The sequence below is a fragment of the Mytilus edulis genome, chromosome 8 (assembly GCF_963676685.1).
Source record: "Mytilus edulis chromosome 8, xbMytEdul2.2, whole genome shotgun sequence".
Taxonomy (NCBI): Eukaryota; Metazoa; Mollusca; class Bivalvia; order Mytilida; family Mytilidae; genus Mytilus; species Mytilus edulis.
Window position 1 is genome coordinate 54702306 of NC_092351.1, and position 21591 is coordinate 54723896.

The 21591-nt window shown below is 32.4% G+C and overlaps 1 protein-coding gene across 1 annotated transcript; it reads right to left on the reverse strand.

The window, feature by feature from the left end:
- Positions 1 to 157: 157 nt before the first annotated feature.
- LOC139485897 (zinc metalloproteinase nas-39-like) lies at positions 158 to 19718 on the reverse strand. The gene is made up of 15 exons (XM_071270553.1): positions 19557 to 19718; positions 18370 to 18482; positions 17955 to 18051; positions 17080 to 17192; positions 16062 to 16217; positions 15461 to 15572; positions 14711 to 14847; positions 9305 to 9460; positions 8307 to 8448; positions 7181 to 7284; positions 5251 to 5412; positions 3547 to 3649; positions 2218 to 2342; positions 1654 to 1809; positions 158 to 1060 (listed from the first exon to the last, which is right to left on the reverse strand). Exons 2-15 carry the CDS (start codon positions 18440 to 18442, stop codon positions 453 to 455), a joined length of 2244 nt encoding a protein of 747 aa, XP_071126654.1. The 5' UTR covers positions 18443 to 18482; positions 19557 to 19718; the 3' UTR covers positions 158 to 452.
- Positions 19719 to 21591: the final 1873 nt, after the last annotated feature.

The window sequence follows — 21591 nt, forward strand, 5'->3', positions numbered from 1 at the left end:
AAAATACAAACACTAGACTAATAACACATTGTCAAACACAGCATGAAACACTAAAGACGTAGCAAGACAAACCCAACCAAATACCAAGGTGACCTCGTTCGACATTTTAATACCCAACAACTTTTCCCCAACTTTGTGACTATTAAATTGAATATGATTATCAAAGATAAAAACAATATATTCACATATGTAAATTACAAAGACAAGGTGAAGGTTGTTTGATTATCAGTACCAAAATAAAAGCATGATATTGTGTGCACCATTTATCTCATTTAACAATGTTTAAAGACTTCTGTCATATTGTCCTCAAACGATATCCTCTGATTAAATGTTTGTATCTATATTAAACATGATAACGTATTGTTTGCGTTTTGACCCTGTTTTTTTTCTTTCTAAATTTCACCTTTGAGTACTAGAAGGTTTTAATAGTAACACTTATAGAAACGAAGTCATCATGACATTAGCTGTGGTGGCATGGTATATTCAAAAGGAGGTGGGACATTATTTGGATCAAACTGTAGTAGAGACGGGTCACTTTTATATGTTTCTTCCTGATTCGGATCCGTATTTATTGGCGTAACTACACCACCCTCCTTTTGTTCTTCTTCGAATTCCTTGTAATCTGGAGGTGGACTTCTTTGCTTCATATGGTGAATTAATGGAGGAAGATTTTTGGAATGATTTGAATTGGTAAATTCAGATTTTGATGTCAATTCTGAATCGGATCCGTTAGATACATTGTCTATTTCTTTCAACTGATGTCTACCAAGGGCTTTTTGAAGACGGTTTCTTTTTTGTTGACCCTTCCATGTGTCCATTATATATTCTGGTTTGATTTTTGGTTGCCGTGCCTTTATGACAATCTGACTTGGAAATGTTTTCCTTTCAGGAGGATGCTGCTGAAAGTTTGTAGTTGTTGGAATAGTCCTCCTTTGTCTAGAACGGGATTTCAGTTGACAACAGACACAGAAGAAAATAAAGAGTACAATAAAAATACCAACACCTAGACCAATTCTCCAATTATTGCTGCTCTCTGATGAATCTTCTTCCGTCTGAACATCTGAAAATACACAAACACTGATTATTTGTTTGGTAGTTTTGTCCATAAAAAAATGCATAAACGTTTTAATTGCCATGATGATTGGAATTTAAATTTAATATAAAAATAGACATTAATATGATGATAAAATTGTGAATTGAAATGGGGAAATAGACAAAAACTCGACCAAAGAGTAGATAACAACCGAAGGCCACCGATGGGTCCTCAAAATAGCAAGGAAGTCCAGCACCAGGAGGGTCGCTAAAAAAATGTGTTCTAGTTTAGTAAAAATGGACGTCATACTAAACTCCAAAAATTTAAATGAACTAAAATTTGAAAAAACCCATACAAGACTAACAAAGGCCAAATGCTTCTGGTTTGGACAGGCTCAAACATTGGGGAGGGGGTAAACATAATTATGAGTTCTCACCCCCTTTTTACCTCTAGCCAATGTAGACTTAAACAAAACCACAACAATACGCTTATTTTCAACTCATTTTTTTTAATTTTAAATGTGTGTTAAGGTAACTCACATGTTTTGATTACATATTAGTATATTTACTTAATATCATTTATAACTAATCATAATGTTATCATACATAAAAGTGTATTACCTGACGTGTAATATTCTAGTTCCCATCCAGTATGAGTCACAGAATAATCTGTATGGAAATGAATTAAAATGTATCTTCCTTTTGTACTGCTAAAATACAGGTTTGTCATTTCTCCACAATATAATTGTATTTTATTATCTTCATCCTCACATGCACCTAGTAAAAATATGCAGAAGGTTATGATAGCATTCAAAACTGTTTTTGACAATTTATACAAAATGAAAGGTGACTATCTTTACTAGACACATTTTACACGAATAGCAGTAGCGCACTGTGCTACAAACGAGATCATCACTTACTTTCATTTCGCTCAGATTCTTAGGAATAATTTTGAATTTTAAAGTCAATATTAACACCTCAAAACATCAACAGAAATTGTTGGTTGAAATGAATTTGGTTCGTGCTATCATTTCCAGTGAGATAAATTATACGTCATATAGCTGACGTTTGCGCACTGCTACCCTGTGTGTTTTTAATGGTAAATAATTCTGTTTAAATGAAGAATCATGGTCAAAAGACTAAAACGTTTCAATAATTTGTAACCTAACATCTTTTATGACTTACCTGCATATACTTTGAAATAATCATATTGGCATGAAGTGGCGCTTTCTATATTAAACGAAGTGAACTTGATGTTAATAGTGTTTGGAGTTGACCCTGTATCAATCAGCCAATAGGAATCTAAGTCACTATAATGATATAAAATAATTAAAACATGTGTCGTTTGACTATGCATAATTGTAAAGAAAGTTATCATTCGATACATAAAATCAACAATAGTATATCGCTGTTCTAAAGTCATAAATCGATTGAAAAAAAACGAATCGGGTCGAACCTATCAACTAGAAAAGTAAAACAGCAAAACAGCAAAACACTAAAATGCAACAAAAAAAACCCCAACAACAAACCAACAATGCTGACCACTGGTGTTTTCCAAACACCTATCATAACTAAACGTTGACATAATTATTTCATTCACGATTTTATAGAATACTACGTGTCGTCTTTTTCTCTCCTAGCAAATTAGTCTTAGATATGGCGCTGTCATTCAAAATATGGTGTACAATTATCAGTTAATTCTCAGACTTAAAATTCGACCAATTAAAATGCTGGATTTGTTGGTTCGATCACACGGTATGTACTCCGAGTACCTATTGACGTAAAATCACAAAATGCCCTGGTATCTTTGATGAGTTTTTACATCTGATCCCCTTATGGGGCATTACTTCCTGACTGCTCTGAATACCTATGTCTATCGATAAATTTGTCTTTGTTGATTAACTCTTAGTTTTTTTTACTATTTATTACTTTTCGGTCATGATGTTGCTGAACATTCTCCAATTAACTTTTTGTTATTTTTTGTATTGTCCCATTTATATTTTTTCTTTCTTTTTCTCTTATTTGAATTCGTTGAAGCGTCTCACAATCTGGCATTTTGGGAAAACCAATATCGCAGTGTATATCAAATGTAGCGGTTACGTTATAAGCACTAGTAAATCAATTTTAATTTGATAAGGTCAGTTTGATCCTAAATCTTTCAAATTTTATTTACGTCTTAATTTACAAATTGCATCGTACCATACTTTTCTGTCTACGAAGAAATAACATAAAAACTGTGGTGAACACAGAATAACGCGCATAGTCATTCCGTATATTTCTATTATAAATTCCACTCCAACGAAGCAGGAATAAATCATGAAATATGTTGTTTTTTTCTATGGTCGGGTTGTTGTCTCTTTGGCACATTCCCCATTTCCATTCTCAATTTTATGACGTCACGGTCATATAACAGAACTATGTATATGAGCTGATAGGCTAACACTTTCAACCAATCAGAACACGCGATTAATCCAAAATTAAATAAAGATAACACTGAATACTAGTATAACTTACTTCGAGTAAGAAGACGATCCATAACCTACATGTGACTGTAAGCTCTGTTCATTACTTGTAGCAGTTAAATATACATAACCAGTGGGTACACAAGTTGGAATAACTGTTGGATGAATAAACATAATACTCTGGATATTGATAAAGGTAGACATGTGGTAGAAGTTTATACTACATACAAACAAGTCAACATAATTTATTTTTAGAAAAGCAAGCATGCTTTCGTGAGAAAATTCACATACATTGTTGGCTTTCAAATATTCGACTTTGGACGTTTCTAGTGAAGATAACCCAGAAAAGCACTTTGGAAGCATGACATTTATAACGTGTTGTTTTTATATTTTACATATGTTCCATGGCGAGGAGGGCGATTTTATTCCTACATACTGGCATATTTCTATCTGTTGACTTTAAAAATATGCTTTACTTACTCAAGAATTGAATGATCTTTTTTGTAAATTTATTGGGGTGTAAAAGCGTTGACCGAAGTACATTTTGTATGAAGCGCGGAAGCGCTTTTCCGCGCTTCATACTAAAAATGTGCGCACGGTCAACGCTTTTACACCCCTATAAAGTTACAAAAAAAGTATTCAATACTTTTAATTACATTTTTATCTATAGGATCATGAAAACACGCCTTTTATCAAGTTTTTATTTCATTTACCTGTGCACTTTATTGTGGGACCTCGTGTCATCATGAATGAAAAGTTTTATTGTGGGATACAACTGCTTTAGGAATAACACGTGATGTACAGTTAGCCAATCAGAATAACGTATTATAGTGAAACATACATTTAATGTACTTATATGGCAATAATATTGTCAAACAAAAAATGTTTTAGAAACAATGAACCGGAATTGACCTAAATTGACTGCAATATCTAACTGGATAAAAGTTATAATTTGATGTGCTGATTGAATAAGGAATAAATAGTGAGAGCATACGACAGCAAATATCATATCGAAATATTGAAGAATTATAAATTACCGTTAAAATACAAATAAAGTATTTTTTTCTTATTCTCGATAATTTTCTGACAGTTTATTTTAAGATTGATTTCAACTTTTACAAGTTTTACGCCTTTTTCTTTCGATCAAGTACAATGTGCATGGACTGCAAAAATAGATTTACTACGTATATGACCCGGTTGGTTGGTTATTAGTTAGAACGAACAATCCAAAATTGCTGTGGCATGAAAATGCAAGTTAGATAACTTCCATATTTAAATTAATTTATCTTCAATGTTTCTGTTCTAAGTTTTGTGCAAAAAGTACACGCGATTAAAGAATCGTCCTTAAGAACCTCTCTTAACTTATTTTTATAGGATAAAAAACTGCGCATATGCTATGAGTATATCTATCAGTGTGTATAAGGAACAAAATGATTTGCATTATAATTGTGTTGCACTCTAACTCCAGGTTTATAGCATGTACTTCTGGAATGGGGTTTAAAGAAACACACAAAATGTCTGGCTGTTTACCTGAAGATAATTTTTTTTTTTACCAGACTGAGAACAACATATCAGATTTGCATATCCTTTGCTTTTAATGTGAACTTTGCTGCGACTGCGTCTTAAACAGGTCATTAAATACCAGGGTAATTTAAGATTACCCGTACTTATGTTTATTGTCATTGACAATTTTCTACGATTTCCATCAGAAAAAAACCCCTGGATATTTCAAGCTATAAAAAAGAATCTATCTCACCTGTTGCATTTTCCAAATAACCAATTGAAAATCCAGTATCTGTTGTTGATCCGTCAGTTTCGAATTTGATTGTGACGCTACTTCCGGTAGACAGCACAGATGAAGACAATGAACTATAAGTCCCTGAATACGACGCTAGAGAAACGTAACCTGAGTTTGGTCCTGTAAATTAAAAAAAAATAATTAAAAATTAAATAAATAAATTTCATGAAATGACAGTTTGAAAATTAATATGGAACTGGTCATTCGACACAAAATAGAGTGTTATTTAAACACTTGGGAAGTAATTCTTATCAGGTATTGTTACAGCTAGTTAACCATCGAGAACTAAATTTAATAAAACGTAAAAAAAAATAACTACCAAATAGCTATGAACACAAATGACGTGCTTTCTAACATAACATACATTTTAATCCCTTACTTTCATTTATCCTTTTCCTCTTGCCGGATAAGCCAATATTCAACCAAAATACATTGAATATGATATATAACAAGGATTAAAGGTAGGGTGATAACCTCATTGTATCATAGCCAGTAGTAAATATCTGAGTATAAGGGTTTCAAATAATGTCTTCTGAATAGGTATTCAAACTACTCTTGGTGAATGCTGCTCAATGACATTAAGTCATTTTCATAGTCGTTATTCAGTTTTCAGTCTTTCTAACAATATTACATATTTTGTTTTATAATGATGATATTGCAGAAGTACTGACAACATTGAAAAAAATCAAAGACAGAAGTGCCATCTTCGAATGCCCAATCTTACAACCTAGTCCTTGCTTAATCATGTTGCCCCTTGGTGGAGTTTAGGCCACTAAAGATGTTCATTCACCTTGTTATTTATTTGTTTAAGTCTCCCAAAGTCATGCCATTTGTATCCTTCTTTCTCCATCTTGACTGAAACGTTTCGTCTTCAGGTGTATCTAAGTTTGCATCTACCACGCTTTCCATAAAGCGTGTGGGGTCCACTGTAAGACTTGCCTTGTAATGCAGTAATTTTGCGTCATCAGTGTGATCCCTATCAGTCTCTACTTTCTCTTTTTTGAACTCTTCATCAAATGGGGATTCGTTTGTATTTTCTCACGGGTTTTGGTTTAATATCTGCTCAGGCCATTTGATGCATCCAAGACATTTGTTAATGAAGGCTTATTGTTTTTCAAGCATGTAACTTTGATTTTGTTTTTCAAGTCTCAGCTCCATATTAGAGTGTGGGTTTCCACTGATTGAAAATGTGTGTTCTGCATTTATTATCGACTCCTAGGAGTCGATATTAAGAATTAAACGATGGACAGTTAGTGCGTGAATTTTTCTTGCTACCTGATTGGAAGATATTACGAGACGTGAATAATCAAAGTTTATTGATTGGTTAGGACAATCCAAACTTGGTAAATGTCCTTCAATCCCGTAGAGTATCGGATTTGTCCTCTCTATTTTAGCAATTAGATTTTGCCTGGTCATTAATCATGCATATTCATGATATTGGTACACAGGTAACTTTTATCTATAAATAGTCGAATCTTCTGGAGTTTCGTAAACAACAACGTTAAACGATATCTGTGTGGTAAAATTTGTTGATTGATGCACGTGGCTATTCTAGTAAATGAATTAATCTACAAAGCGAGAGCACCATCCATTTTCATCAGCTCAGAGTCGACTAGCCCTTTTTGAAAGGCTAATGCTTGTTTCAATTATTCATCATCGATTTGTTCATGCACCTATTATCCAAATGAAACGTTTCAGATTTTGTATCAACACCGGGTGGCTTCTTAAAAGGGACGTAAAACACTGCTTATCGTGTACCAAAAACTAAACCACGCCTACTACCCGATATCAAATTCAGACGGTCTCCACATGGTTGCTTTCTTTCAATATTATTCTTAATTAAAATATTATATGAGGTAAGATAAAAACAAAAATACATCGTTCTCACCATCATATATTGTTAAGGTATCAGTACCATCAGTGTTTATCTGGTATGGAAATATTTGTACTCCTTCTGATGGAGCAGTGATAATCCACCAACATTCAAGATTACTGAAAAACAAAAGTATCTCTCAAACTATTGTCTTTTTACTAGTACATGTTGTTGAAATTGGGCTTTCAACTAGTTACTAGTTTTCAGTAACTTAGAGAACTCTAAGATTGTTACGTTAAATTGTCGCTTTTTGTCATTTTTTCGATTTATTTGTGTTGAGTTCCAACCTAACAAGTTAAATCATTTTGAATGATTTTAAGTATATATTGTTCCGGTTAAAAATTGAGAACTAGAAAACGGTTTAACATGTTTAATGCCTCTACATTATGTATATACCTGCGCCAAACAAGGAGATTGTTGTACGTTGTTGTCTTTGGTTGCTGTCTGGCATACATGTTTTTTTTTCTGTTAGAGATATTATAGATAGAAAGTATCTTTTTCCTTTAATTGATTTCACAGTTTGTTATCACGGGTTTTCATAGCTTTCTATACGGTATGTTTCCCTTTATATTGGATGTCGTACAGTGACATTAAGTTATTTATGTTGGTGTTCTGTGGTCTTTGTGAATGATTGCCTCACTAGTATTCATACCGCATCTCGAATTCAACGCTTCGATTTTAAATGATTTATATATATTAAAAAAACTGTTTAATTCTTTGTTAATGATGATTAAATAAAACAATTCCATAAGAATTTTAAGTATAAAGCTCTCAAAGGTAGAAGTACATTTTTTGATATTTTTTTGTCATATACCTCGTCACGTATTGAAATATTTATACATCTTTAGTTTAACGTTTTGGGTTTAAGCGTTCCCGGTGAATGTAAATCCAAAAGTGTTTCGGACAATTACAGAAGATATCAATATTATTATATATTAAAGACTGTAACTGAACATCAATAGACCTAGTTACGTTCTGTTGTGGACCCTTACGTGTATACATGGGTACTTTTCTCACTTCTTTATATTTTACCACCCGATTGCTTCATTTTCTTAATTTTAGGCCTATATATCTGTATCCTTAATGTTCTAGTCCTTTATTTTGCACTTTTAGTCCCTTATTCTCTATTCTGAAAACCTACTTGGCGTACTGGCCTGGATAACCTGGCGAAGTGACATACTGCACTGTAACATTGTCGGCTGTGAGACGTGTTGGATTTGTCTCGGAACCACACAAACTAGACGAGCCGGCCAATGTAGGAATAGCACTACTGGCAATAGCACCTAAAACAGAGAGATATCATTGGATATTCAAAGAATTAGTGGATGACTTAATACATGTAAGTGGGTATCACTTTTAGTCGATAGTTAAACTTTATGTAATCGGCGGGCAGGTCAATCTTTTAATAAATCAGAGGGCAAGTCAATATCTTATCAAAATCAACGGACAAGTTATTATGTTATTAACACATGCGCGCAAGTAAAAAAATTCAGTACGGAAGTCACTATAGTATAAAAGTCAGCGGACAGGTCAATATGTTATTTAAATTAGCTTGACCAAAGTAATATTATGCTACATTTTGTATTTTACATAGAGACATTGGCCTTCAGATATACTTTTATAATTAACAGGCTTTGAATATAATATATATTTTCTCGTTGATTTCCTTTTCAAATCATGATCTTGACAGTCTCAACAAATTTAGGTAATTCAGTCACTAACTTCAAATTCGAATTCATGCAGAAATTAAAAAATTGAAATAAAAGAGCTTCAAATAACTATATATTTTTAGGAACTATTGTCAGAATGCCAGAAAAAGAAAATGTTTCAAAACAAGAATGTGTCCCTACTAGTACACAGATTCCCGCTCCGCATTATCATTTTCTATGTTCAGTGGACCGTGAAAATGAGGTAAACATTCTAATTTGGCATTAGAATTAGAAAGATCATATCATAAGGAACATATGATACGTACTAAGTTTCAAGTTATTTGGACTTCAACTTCATCAAAAACTACCTCGACCAAAAACTTTAACCTGAAGCGGGACAGACGAACGAACGTACGGACGAACAAACAGACGAACGGACGCACAGACCTAAAACATAATGCCCATAAATGGGGCATGAAAAATAGCTTACTTGTTCCAAGGTATTTCAGTGTCAATATGAATCCTCTGTCAATACTGTTGATAATTGGAGCCTTAAATTTTACTTTGTTTGTAAGTGCACCAGATGCGTAAACAGAAACCACAGTATCCGGTAAAAATCCACATAGCTGGTAAGTTATTGCCGAACCTAAAAAAAATATGTGATTTAAATAGTGTTGTCAACGGTTAACCGGTTCACCGGTTAACTGGTCTAACGACCGAATACCGAATACCAAAAACGCTAACCGGTTAAATCATTTAATAGACATTACCGATTTCTGAAATGTTAACTTAAGAAATCACTGCAGTTTCATCCCAAGGGAAAAATGAGTTCTGCAATGGCGGCCATTTTGGAAGACAGAAGATTTTATCACTAGTAAAAATATTCGAATAATCTTGTATAGTTATTATATATATATAGGAAATTAGGCTTGAAAATGTTTAAAACATTGACCTTAAAAGGTTATGTATGCACTAACTTTCAACAGTCAGGTATATATACTTATAATAATAACCTCGTTCTAATAACTATACGCATATTTATTTTTTACGAATGGAGAATGATGGAGTATCTGGTACTAGAAGTAGCAATATTACAGACTTATCTTCAAATTGACGATACAACTTATTCGATCTGATTTAAACACTAGAGTAATTGATCCCGTGATTTATTGTTTGAGTTTAAAGTTCTATTTCAGAAAAATTTTTCTTCATCATGGTGGCCAATATTTTATGAAAAAAGACGGATTACCCGGAGAGAACACTGACGTTCGGCAGAAAAACTGGCAATTATAGTTTATTCAGATTAAAATCAAACGAATCTTATCACGACCGGGGTTCGACCATACAACCCGGGTGTTTACTATAGCTCGATCGATTCATGTAGATGGATTACTTAGACCACTTCACCTCCGTGTTTACCCAAAGAAAGTGCAATCCGAAAGAAATACAACATAAAATTGAGAATCGAAATGGGGAATGTGTCAAAGAGACAACAACCCGACTAAAGAGCAGATGACAGCCGAAGGCCACCAATGGTTTATCAATGCAGCGAGAAAATTCCGCAACCGGAGGCGTGCTTCAGCTGGCCCCTTACCAAACTGAATAGGATTTCTGTGATGATGGACGTCATACTTAACTCCAAAATATATAAAAGAAACTAAAATTAAAAACCATACAAGACTAACTTAGTCAGAGGTTCCTGACCTTGTGAAGACAGGCGCAAAAATGTGGCGGGGTTAAACATGTTTTTTGAAATCTCAACACCCTTCCCTTATAATTTCAGGAAAACTGTCAATTAAAGTTTATTCAGATTAAAATCAAACGAATCTTATCACGACCGGGGTTCGACCACTTTAAAACCTGGTTGTTTACTAGCTATTGATTCATGTAGATGGATTACTTAGACCACTTTGCCTCCGTGTAAAAGAAATAAGACTACTTATACACTCAGGTTTAATCCCCCATTTTTCACATAGGAAATTGCATGTACCAAATCGTCGCTGGGCTACTAAAATGTTGTAAATTACAAATTTTTCAAGAAAAAAATATCCCACAAACAGGCTTTGAAAATTTTGGCAAAATGCATGCTTCCAAAATGTCACGGAGGGTAACTTCGATATTTTTTTGGTAGGGGTGTGCCATTTTTGCCTGAAAAAACGTACCCATTTTAACCCTTTAACATTCAAGGATTTTTTACCTTTTCTTCCCGAATAAAGGATATCTGTTTTCAATCAATTGCACATTTCGATAAAAAGCTCACTCAAAGGACAAGTTAGACTCATCTGATAGATAATTGACCAAGGTTTCAGGAAAACTTGATTTAAGGAAAATAATTTCTTACGTTGGTCACGTGATATCCCTCAAAAGTCACGTGATATGCTGAATTAAAGTGACAAAAATGTACAATTCAAGCGGAAAAGCGGTTTTACAGACATTTAGTGACAAAAATAGAACATAGTTTTAGTGTTAAATTAATGCATGAAGACTTTCGGAAACGTTATCGGTGAAAACTGTATACAGAAAGATGCAAAACTTGTCTGATTGGTAGAAATATCAAGACTCGAAACACCGAAAAATAGTGGATTTTTTGAGAATTTTTGTCATAGTCAAATAAATGGCCCAAGTTTATGTTAAAGATGTACTATTCATAACTGCTTACAGAATAAGCCTTTAGGAAAGAATTTTGAGTAAATTTTGAATGAAAATCTGGTATTTTTGAGTGCCCAGGCTAAGAATGTAACAAAAACAGAGAGAGGGGAGAAAAGGGGGGGGGCGGATTTTTTCTTTTTGATGTAAATCATGTATTTCAGTTGTCTTAATTGAGGATTTTTTCTTTTTGATGTAAATCATGTATTTCAGTTGTCTTAATTGAAATTGAAAGTAAAGTTAAGTTAAGTTAAGTTACATTTAATATAGGAATTTATTTTTTCATTAAGTTAAGTTAAGTTAAGTTAAGTTACATTTAATATAGGAATTTATTTTTTCATTAAGTTAAGTTACATTTAATATAGGAATTTATTTTTAAGTTAAGTTACATTTAATATAGGAATTTATTTTTTCATTAAGTTAAGTTACATTTAATATAGGAATTTATTTTTTCATCCTCCGGCAGTGAGGTTTGAACACGCGATCATCCGGGTGTAAGTCTGTGCATCTTTCCACTGAGCCACAGAAACCATTGGGAAACTTATGAAATTTAAGCATATAAGTCACCTTCTCTGTAAGACTAGAAATTAATTTTGGGAGAACATAATCAAACTTCGTTTTCTTAAGAAGCTATTTTTTGAAAATTATTATTTTTTGAAGCAAATTTGTAAGAAAGTTATTCAGAAATGTTCGTTTTTTCGTCTATATGTCACTATTTCTATACCTTAGCGATACGATATCCAACACCCTCATAACCAGACACTAAAGAAACAAAGATTTGTTATTGCTATTCCGACTTGGCTAACAATTTTTAACACATTTTAGATGTTCTCATCTCTTTTGCTATAAAAACTGACAAAAGAAAACATGAAAATTCCTTGTAATTTGAGTTTGTTTCAGTGTTGATACTCTATGAATCTGATTTTTTGTATGTGTATGAGTTTTACTTACAGTTTTGATAGTATTCTTGTAAATGATCATTGCACAATTATCAAAATTGTCATTTTAAAACAAAGAACAGCAACAATTTGTCTTGTGACATTTTGTGAAAATATTCAATTTAAAAATAGAAATAAAACAGTTTTCCTCCAAAAACATCTTGTCAATATAGGGCAAATTGGCATCATGCATTGTATTTTGTTGGTTTCAGACACCAAAAATCAAGTTGGTGGTATACTGATCTTCAATTTGAGCCCACAACCACATATGTACGTCAAAAATTGTCAACGATACAAAACTTCATGCAAACTACTCCGCCACAAATTTTGCTTAACGGTCAAATTGACCGGTAGGAACGTAAAAGGGTTAATATAACATTCACTGAAATTCAGTACTTAAGTTATATAAATATTTAAGAAAGAATGACCTATACTTATATACAATATTTAAAATATGACACATGCTTATATAAGCACTAACTCACCGGGGTTCATTTGGGAACTTTTTTGAAAGCACTTTGTTTGAAAGGTGAAATTGATTTAATTTAATATAATATTTGACCATTAATAATGTAAGATTCTCAATAGCATATTTATATATGATATGTAGATCATATCCCAAATCAATATACAGTTATCAAACGTAAATGCATTTTAAAATAGGATGTCATTAACTAGAGGCTCTTAAGAGCCTGTGTCGCTCACCTTGGTTTATGTGCATATTAAACAAAGGAAACAGATGGATTTATCACAAAATTGTGTTTTGGTGATGGCGATGTGTTTGTAGACCATACTTTACTGATCATTTTTGTTACTTACAATTTTCTCTATCTGTAATGAACTTGTCCCTTTAGTGACAGAGGAAAAAACTTTGTAAAAACTTACCAAAATTTACCAAATTAATGAAAAATGTTAAAAAATTACTATAAAGGGCAATAACTAAATTAAGGGGTCAACTGACCATTTTGGTAAAGTTGACTTATTTGTAGATCTTAATTTGCTGAACATTATTGCTGTTTACAGTTTATCTCTATCTATAATATTTTTTTAGATAATAACCAAAAAACGGACAAAATTTCCTTAAAATTACCAATTCAGGGGCAGCAACCCAACAACCCATTGTCTGATTCATCTGAAAATTTCAGGGCAGATAGATCTTGACCTAATAAACAATTTTACCCCCATGTCATATTTGCTCTAAATGCTTTGGTTTCAGAGTTATAAGCCAAAATATACATATTACCCCTATGTTCTATTTTTAGCCATGGCAGCCATCTTGATTATTTTGGCGGGTCACCGGACACAAATTTTAAACTAGATACCCCAATGATGATTGTGACCAAGTTTGATTAAATTTGGCCCAATAGTTTCAGAGGAGAAGATTTTTGTAAAAGTTTACGGACGACGGACGCCGGACGACGGACGACGGACGCCGGACGACGGACGACGGACGCCGGACGACGGACGACGGACGCCGGACGACGGACGACGGACGCAAAGTGATGAGAAAAGCTCACTTGGCCCTTGAGCTAAAAAGGAGGGTCATTTTTATATAAAGGTGTCATACCACCAATTAAAAGTCCCTATCTGTTCAACCAAATTTTACAATTTTCACAGCTTTCTAAATATTTTACCTTATGTTTAACTTCATAGAAACCAGGTATATCCTGAATTGTACATGTATCAGCTTTCTACATGCCAATTTTCAACAGGTGTTTAAAATCATATAAAAAAGAAAAGGTCTTCCGAATAGAGGTACCACTAAAAATAACCCCTGGTTTTCTGGAAATCTTAAATTAGTATACTATGGAGTGCATTAATCCTCAATTTTGAATGCAAACTCATAAACATGTAAATTTTAGCTCAAAATGGTCTTAATATATTTCTCTTTCACCAAAAGTTTCATTTCTGCCAATTTGTTGGTTAGTTTAAGTAAACAATGACATCAAATGCACTATTTTTTGTCTGAGTAGGCCTACTTTCACGTTCTAAATTTGAGGGAGTAATTGGTGGTATGACACCTAAAATCTCCAAAAATATTTTTGGCACATCCCCGTATACCCAATAATAGGAAGCTATTTTGTAATACCAACGATTTCCTCCCGCCCAGACCATTGGTGTCAAAAAGTAGTTTTAGCCAAAAAAGTCATATACGACATTTTAGAAGCCCAGCGACGAAATGCAAGTCCGGAATATGACAGTTGTTATCCATTCGTTTGATGTTTTTGTGCTTTTGATTTTATCATTTGATTAGGGAATTTCCTATTTGAATTTTCCCCGGGGTTCAGTATTTTTTTTGATTTTACTCATACCTTCCCAAATTGATAAACCGTATTCCGTTGTCTGATCACAATTGTAGGTTGAGAAATCATCAAAGTCTGCATAAACAATATTTATCGAGAACTGTGCATTTGTATTTGAGCTTATTGTCCATTCGCAGGTTGTGTAACTTAAACGAAAAAAATTAATAAGTGTACATAATGTATTCGAACATTTTTTTCATAAATAAAAATCTCCACTTTTTTATTGTAAGAATGCTATAGTCTTTTTCATTATTGCGAAATATGAATATGTTCCTGTATCCTTGAACTATGTTAAAATGTTACATCTGAACTTTTGTTTTAAATATAATCAAAGGACAAACCATCCTGACTGTAAACAATGGCTTCAGTCTATGTTTTTCAAATATAAAACATGTATGTATTATGTCTGTGTCATTTTGGTAATCATACCACATCTTCTTTTTTTTTTTATATAATTATGTAGTCTACTGATATTTATATTTATTTTAATTCAATGACAAGTTTAACAGTTTACACTTGACTTTGAGCATCAAATTCTATATATAATATACCAATGCTTACTGAAAATGTATTTTCAAAATCTTGTCAATTTTCAGGAATTCAAAATGGCGGCTTGCTCTTAAGCTACACTATGGAGTAGGAACGAATGAGAAGCGCTAAAAGAAAGATGTACACAACGTTTCCATTACAACATGTACAATTGATTGCTTGTGCATAAAAGATTGAAAGCCCAAAATAAAAATTGAACACACAACTTACAACGAAGTGCTGATTGGCTGATTAAAGGTATTTAAAGCATACTGTTTTTCAATATTTACTGATGTTTCATCTAGTGTTATGGTTTCGCCACAGTTGGGTTTTATAATGCTGTCTGAAAAAGAAGATAAAAAGCATACTAACATAACTAAACAAATTAAGTGAGTGATGCACAATTTGAATATGACGTCATCACAACACGAACCAATAGAATCAGGAAGTCTTGCTATACTTAGAAATGAATAAACAATTTTAGCTAGTTGTCTGTTCGGCTGAATAATTTAATGGTTTTCTAGTTTTTGACATACTTTTTTTTTGTATACAAGTAGGTAATTTTTCTTTATTTTTAATATTTTACCACCCCATTATTCTCTATTCTTTATTTTCTCCCTGTTTTTATTTTCTTTTGTTTGTTCAGATTGCTGAGGAATCGGTCGCCTATTATTCTCTGTTTTGATAAACCGCTTCTTAACACTCATACAAGTTATCAAGATGAAAAAAAAGTTCAAATCAAACCTAAAATCAAAACCAATGAATGAAAAGCATTCGTCGAGTGGTTTAAACATATTGTATGTATTGAAAGACTTAACAACATTTTTCTTACTTGATATAGCGATATACTGTATTTTAAATCCTGACCACATGACTGAAGAGTCCGACGTAAACCTCAAAAACAGGTATTGTCCACTCGATATGTAAAATCTATCATCGTAACTTCCGGTATCTATGTTAGTACCCATATTTGACGACGCACTTTCTCCTAAAATATATTCGAAAATGAGACTCAGTACTGTACTAAATCACTGATCGGCAAAAAAAGCAAGGTACATACTAAATTAATGATTATAAAAAGACATCAATAAAGAAATAATAATGATAATGCTTATGACAATATGGATTTCAATGGACACCAGCTGTCAAATTCATGTTCAACGATTTTACTCAAATTCTCATATTCGACTTGTAACATATTAGAACATATATTCGAATAAAAAAGTCTAAAATAAACAATTTACGATGCATAAACTCAAAATCTGTATTTCGTGTGTATTTCAGTCTAGACGACATCTAATTAACCATCCAGATGACCGACGGCGTTTATATAACCCGTTGCAAACATAAACATAGATATAAATAGATAGCGAACTCGTGCAAGTTGATTTTTCTACAATAGGTGTTTTTTTTATTTCACAGTACAGGTTTAAACAATATGTTGATAATCGTTTTTTCCAGTATAAGAATATGTTTTAATTTGTAGATCGAACCAGTCAGGGAATTGGTTTACCCTTGTTCTTATAATTACACTTTTTTGTTAGGATGATAAAAACAGGATTTATATCAAGGTTTTCTTTTATTTACATGGCTGTTTTTATGCACGTTATTGTGAGAGCTCGTTTCATCATGAATGTTAAATTCCATTTTGAAATGAAGGTTAATTTCAGAATGACGTAAGATTGCTATTAGTCAATCAAAATAACGTATTATGATGAAACATACATGTACGTAATTATGAAGACATATAATTCCGTGTTGAAGACCGTAATTGGACCTATATGGTTTCCTTAAACAAATTGTGACTTGGTCTCATTGGTACCACATCTTCTTATATCTATATAACTTACCATCATAAACTGTCAATTTATCGTAGCTTGTTTCTAAATTAAAGGCGAGGTAAGTCATTGCAACTTTATCCGATGCTGATCCCGAGTCGATCTTCCATTCACACGTGAGAGAACTAGAAACATTTGAAGTGGTATAAAAAACTGCAGTTTTTAACAAGTCAAGTACTTTAAAAAGTAGGTAATCCAAAGCGGAAATCAACACCATTAGGTAAAGAAAGATAGACATAAGGACTGCTGCTCTTGTTTTTGATTTTTTTCGTCAGATATTCAGCATCCTCTGGTTTTGTCTCAGAAGTGCCATTACTTTTTTCCCCGTCAAGCCCTGCTTTCTTTTAATGATTTTATTATATTTAGTTTAAAAGGCCACTTTGAAAGTCTTATTAAATCTTATTGTTATTTCTTCATATCTTTTTGAAAAAAATAAGTGTGAATGTTAAATGAATGAAAAATCAAGAGAGAATCTTTTTCCACAAAATAGGTTATAATATCTATAAAAAAAAACAACAAGGAAACGGGCCTATATTTGTTTATATAATATCAAGTTATTAATTTCTTATGAAAAGCTTTTTAAATTTTGAAACAGAGTAGCGACTAACCTTATTGGTAAACAAAAGCAAAGATTTGTGCAGATCAGGGTCAACATCAATGCATGTTATAAGCAGGTCAATAATATTTGGCGAACAGGTATCGGTTGTTGTCTCTTTGACACATTCCCATTTCCATTCTCAATTTTATATACTATTTTGGTACTGTACGTGTAATACAGTTCACACCTTTGTAATTTCCTATATAATCAACCATATTTTTTCCAGCAAAAAGGGTGGATTATATGGTACCATAGTAAGTACTTGGCAAGCTTTTAAGATACCACTTACTTTGCATAATTTGATGGATAACCGTCAGTAGTGACGGTCTTATAACTGTTAAAATCCGCAGTTAGAGTCGATACTAGACCTGCACAATCTCCAGAAACTACAAAAATAAATTCATTTCATGTATTTAGTTTTCTAAAACTCAAATGACCATTATAAAAATCAAATAGCTACATTGTATATAGTAAAGCCAGGCAAGATTACAAAGAGACATTCCGACATATCTTATAGAAGCAATCCATGTATTTTTCAAAAGCTTATCAATATAAATTTCGCACACCTTTACCAGATTTCAATTTATTGTTTATTTTAAAATATTTCTACATTAAATATAATATTTTGTCTTTCATAATTTCAGTAAACTTTTTACATACTTTTTAATCAATATTTTCAATCAAAATAAATAAAACATGATTACCGTGTATAAGGCAGGTATCAAAAATTACAATTAGTATCTCAAGAAGGCATTTCTTGTGGTTAGTTAATTCCATGAGTGTTCAATCTTGAGGTAAGAGTGTTCAACACCAAAGACTGAAAGAAAAAAAATATATTCATACAATATATAAAAAAAAATACATGTGGAATACTTGTTAACATTATTTGAGACGGGAAAACATTCAACTGTAATGTGTGTATCGCGAATTAAAATACAAAGCTTTATGGACCCTTAGGACGGGGTTGCAATGTATCACACCAGTCCATCAGGTCATGTCGTAAGGGATAATCTGAGAGATGGCGTACACCTGCTTAACGTTTTAATTTCGTAATTTATATTAGCAAGACGTTATATATCAGTGTTAGAAATATGGAGACTTATTAAAAATCTACACTCGGTTTCAGATCCACAAGTCGATTAAAACGATACTAAAATAACTTGATTGTATCTGAAATAAGTGGCGAAAGAATAACACACTAATTGTTTCGGCACTTGTATTTTAGTGAGTGTTTTGGATACATGTTTGTAAGAGATATTTAATGCATATAAAACAACTCATTATAGATACCAAAATTTGAATTTTGTACACCTAGTGCGCGTTTCGTCTACAAAATATTCATCAACTTTAAAAAAAAAAAAAAAAAAAAAAAAAAAAAAAAAAAAGGTCAAATAAAGTTTACTGAGAGCATGGAGGAACCAAAATTCCTTAAAGTTTTGGAAAAAAATCGCGTATAAAATAATATTGAATGTTAGTTAACATATCGACTAATGAAGGTACTGATCGCAATGATCCAACTTTCAATGATGCAGTATATGATAACTGTAAGTGTATGATATGTGAAACGAACTGTACTCGGACCACCTGACTTGTCCTGAGGAATTTCCGATCTGTTAGCCATGTATGAATTATAGCTTTTGTGTAATTAAAAACAATTGTACCAAGTGCTGTTCCCCTTTAGACTTATAAATCTATGAATTTAACACATACATTTAATTTCCTTTTAAAGGACTCCCATTGAAACTTGTAACGGTTAACTCAAACTGAACATGTACTTGTGATACTGTTTACTGGACAATATGCCTGATCAACCTTTTTTTTCTTATTAGATACACACATATGAAGAAGAATAGATACATGTACATAACGTATACAAACACAAATTACTTACCAAATTATATTAAGTGTATTTACATTGTCGTTCCATTTAAATCACTAATACACAAAATATAGTGCACATTTTTCGAAATCATTGCATTGTTTTACAAAAAATCATTGTTTACATCGCGACGACCATAGCTATCAATGGGTATTTTATGGATCAATGGGTCAATCATTACAATTAGCAATACAGGTAAAAATATAGATCAATAAGCGATTGTGGAATTGTTGATTGTAAATGGATTCCATGTTTAAAGAGACAAGAGATTTCATTTGTATGGCTATCGAGAATAATTAAATAAATTTTAAATAATTATTAAATTCTTTTTAATACATGTATGTTCATGTGACGTCGACGATTCAATTTAGATTACGTGTATTTAAAGTTAACTTAACCTGATCGTGTTATAAATAATTAACCCTACTCGTCGTGGATCGTATAGCAGTTGGTATTTGTTAACTTTTAAAAAAAAAAAATTCTAATCTAGACAGAAGACGTCGTTTTTTTTTATATCGTTCAACTTTTTCTCTTTACTTTACTGTATATATTTTGAAAGAAATTAAAAAAAAGAAGCTATGCGTTGATATTTTATATCATTATCTTTTATTTCTTATTAATCTCGTATATCACAATTCTTTTTAAGAAGTTATTACTATTCGTATGTCATGTTATATATTCGTATATTATGTTATGTTCTGTAATATCAATGGTGAGACGTAAGTAAACTTTTTTTTAATGTATTGCAATATTTTATTAAATTTCAACTTTAGTATGAGGTATCCGTCCTAATAAGTCTGTCGTAGTGAGAACTTACAGAGTTCTGAAAAATATCAAAGTCTATAGATCCAACAAATTAATGAAAAGAAGAAGAAGAAACTCAACAAACAGTTATGAACATTGTATTTTTTTATAACCAAACGACAAAACTGACTAAGTATGCCTTTCAGGAGAACCGCAGTGCACTATTGTTAGCAACTGGTACCCCATACACCAAAAATACAACTGGTACCCCATACACCAAAAGATACATATAATTCACACATCAATGATATAAAGATTCAGTAGAAATTTTCCTGTTAGTCTATCGCCAGCAAACATTCTACATTTCATAATTTTTGAACGACACTATTTGGTCTAGAGTAACCCCCCTTTTGTCGCAATGTAGAACGCTTTTTCTCACATATCGGCCAACATCAGTATGTTATGCTGACCACTAGACTTTAAAAAAAGATCTCATTCTCCATTTCTGTATTTCTAATTTATGTAAATTAATAATTAGAGTAACTTGATTCAGTTACATTACCTTCAAAGTATTGGACTGATGTTATATTGTTAAAGTACATTCGTTAGTGCTTCTTTATGCCTTTTAATTTGTGTGCTTTTGATGCCAATTTTGATGTGCTCTTTCGGTGCCCCTTTTTGTCATATAACGCCTCGCGTATTATAAAGTAACTTCCTCAGTTTTTCAATTATGCGGTCCTGGTAAAGATGAATCCTGCAGAGAGCCGCGAAGGCACAAGTTCAATAAGAATACTTGTCATTTCGTTTTCTATTTTAGGGCTAACATAGAAACTTATGGATAGCACCCAACCTCGAGCATAAAATCAGTTTTGTTATGGTACTTTGGTTGTCTATTCATGCATTTCTCCATTTATAAAAAAAATATTAGGAATCCGAGATTCCAGCTCAACCAGGCTAGTAAGTTAACTGTAGCAAAAAAATGAAGGATCTACTAATATCTTTTGTTCTCCATTAGGACATCCAGCTCCTTAATATCGATCAGCAACAGGACTCCACCATTTGCTCATTTTGACAAATAGCACAAACCCCTGGACTCCCTTCAATACCCGTGGACAATATACAATTAAAAGTCCAAAGAATTATGCAATTTGATGAAGCAAAAAAAAAAAAAGGGAGCGGAGGGAGACAAATATGTCATGCATTTTCAGACCGAGCATATATTAAAAAAATACAACAGCAGGTCCTATTATATAATGGTCGACCGGGATGAAGGAAGGTGAAGCTTCTACTGCAACGGAAACAT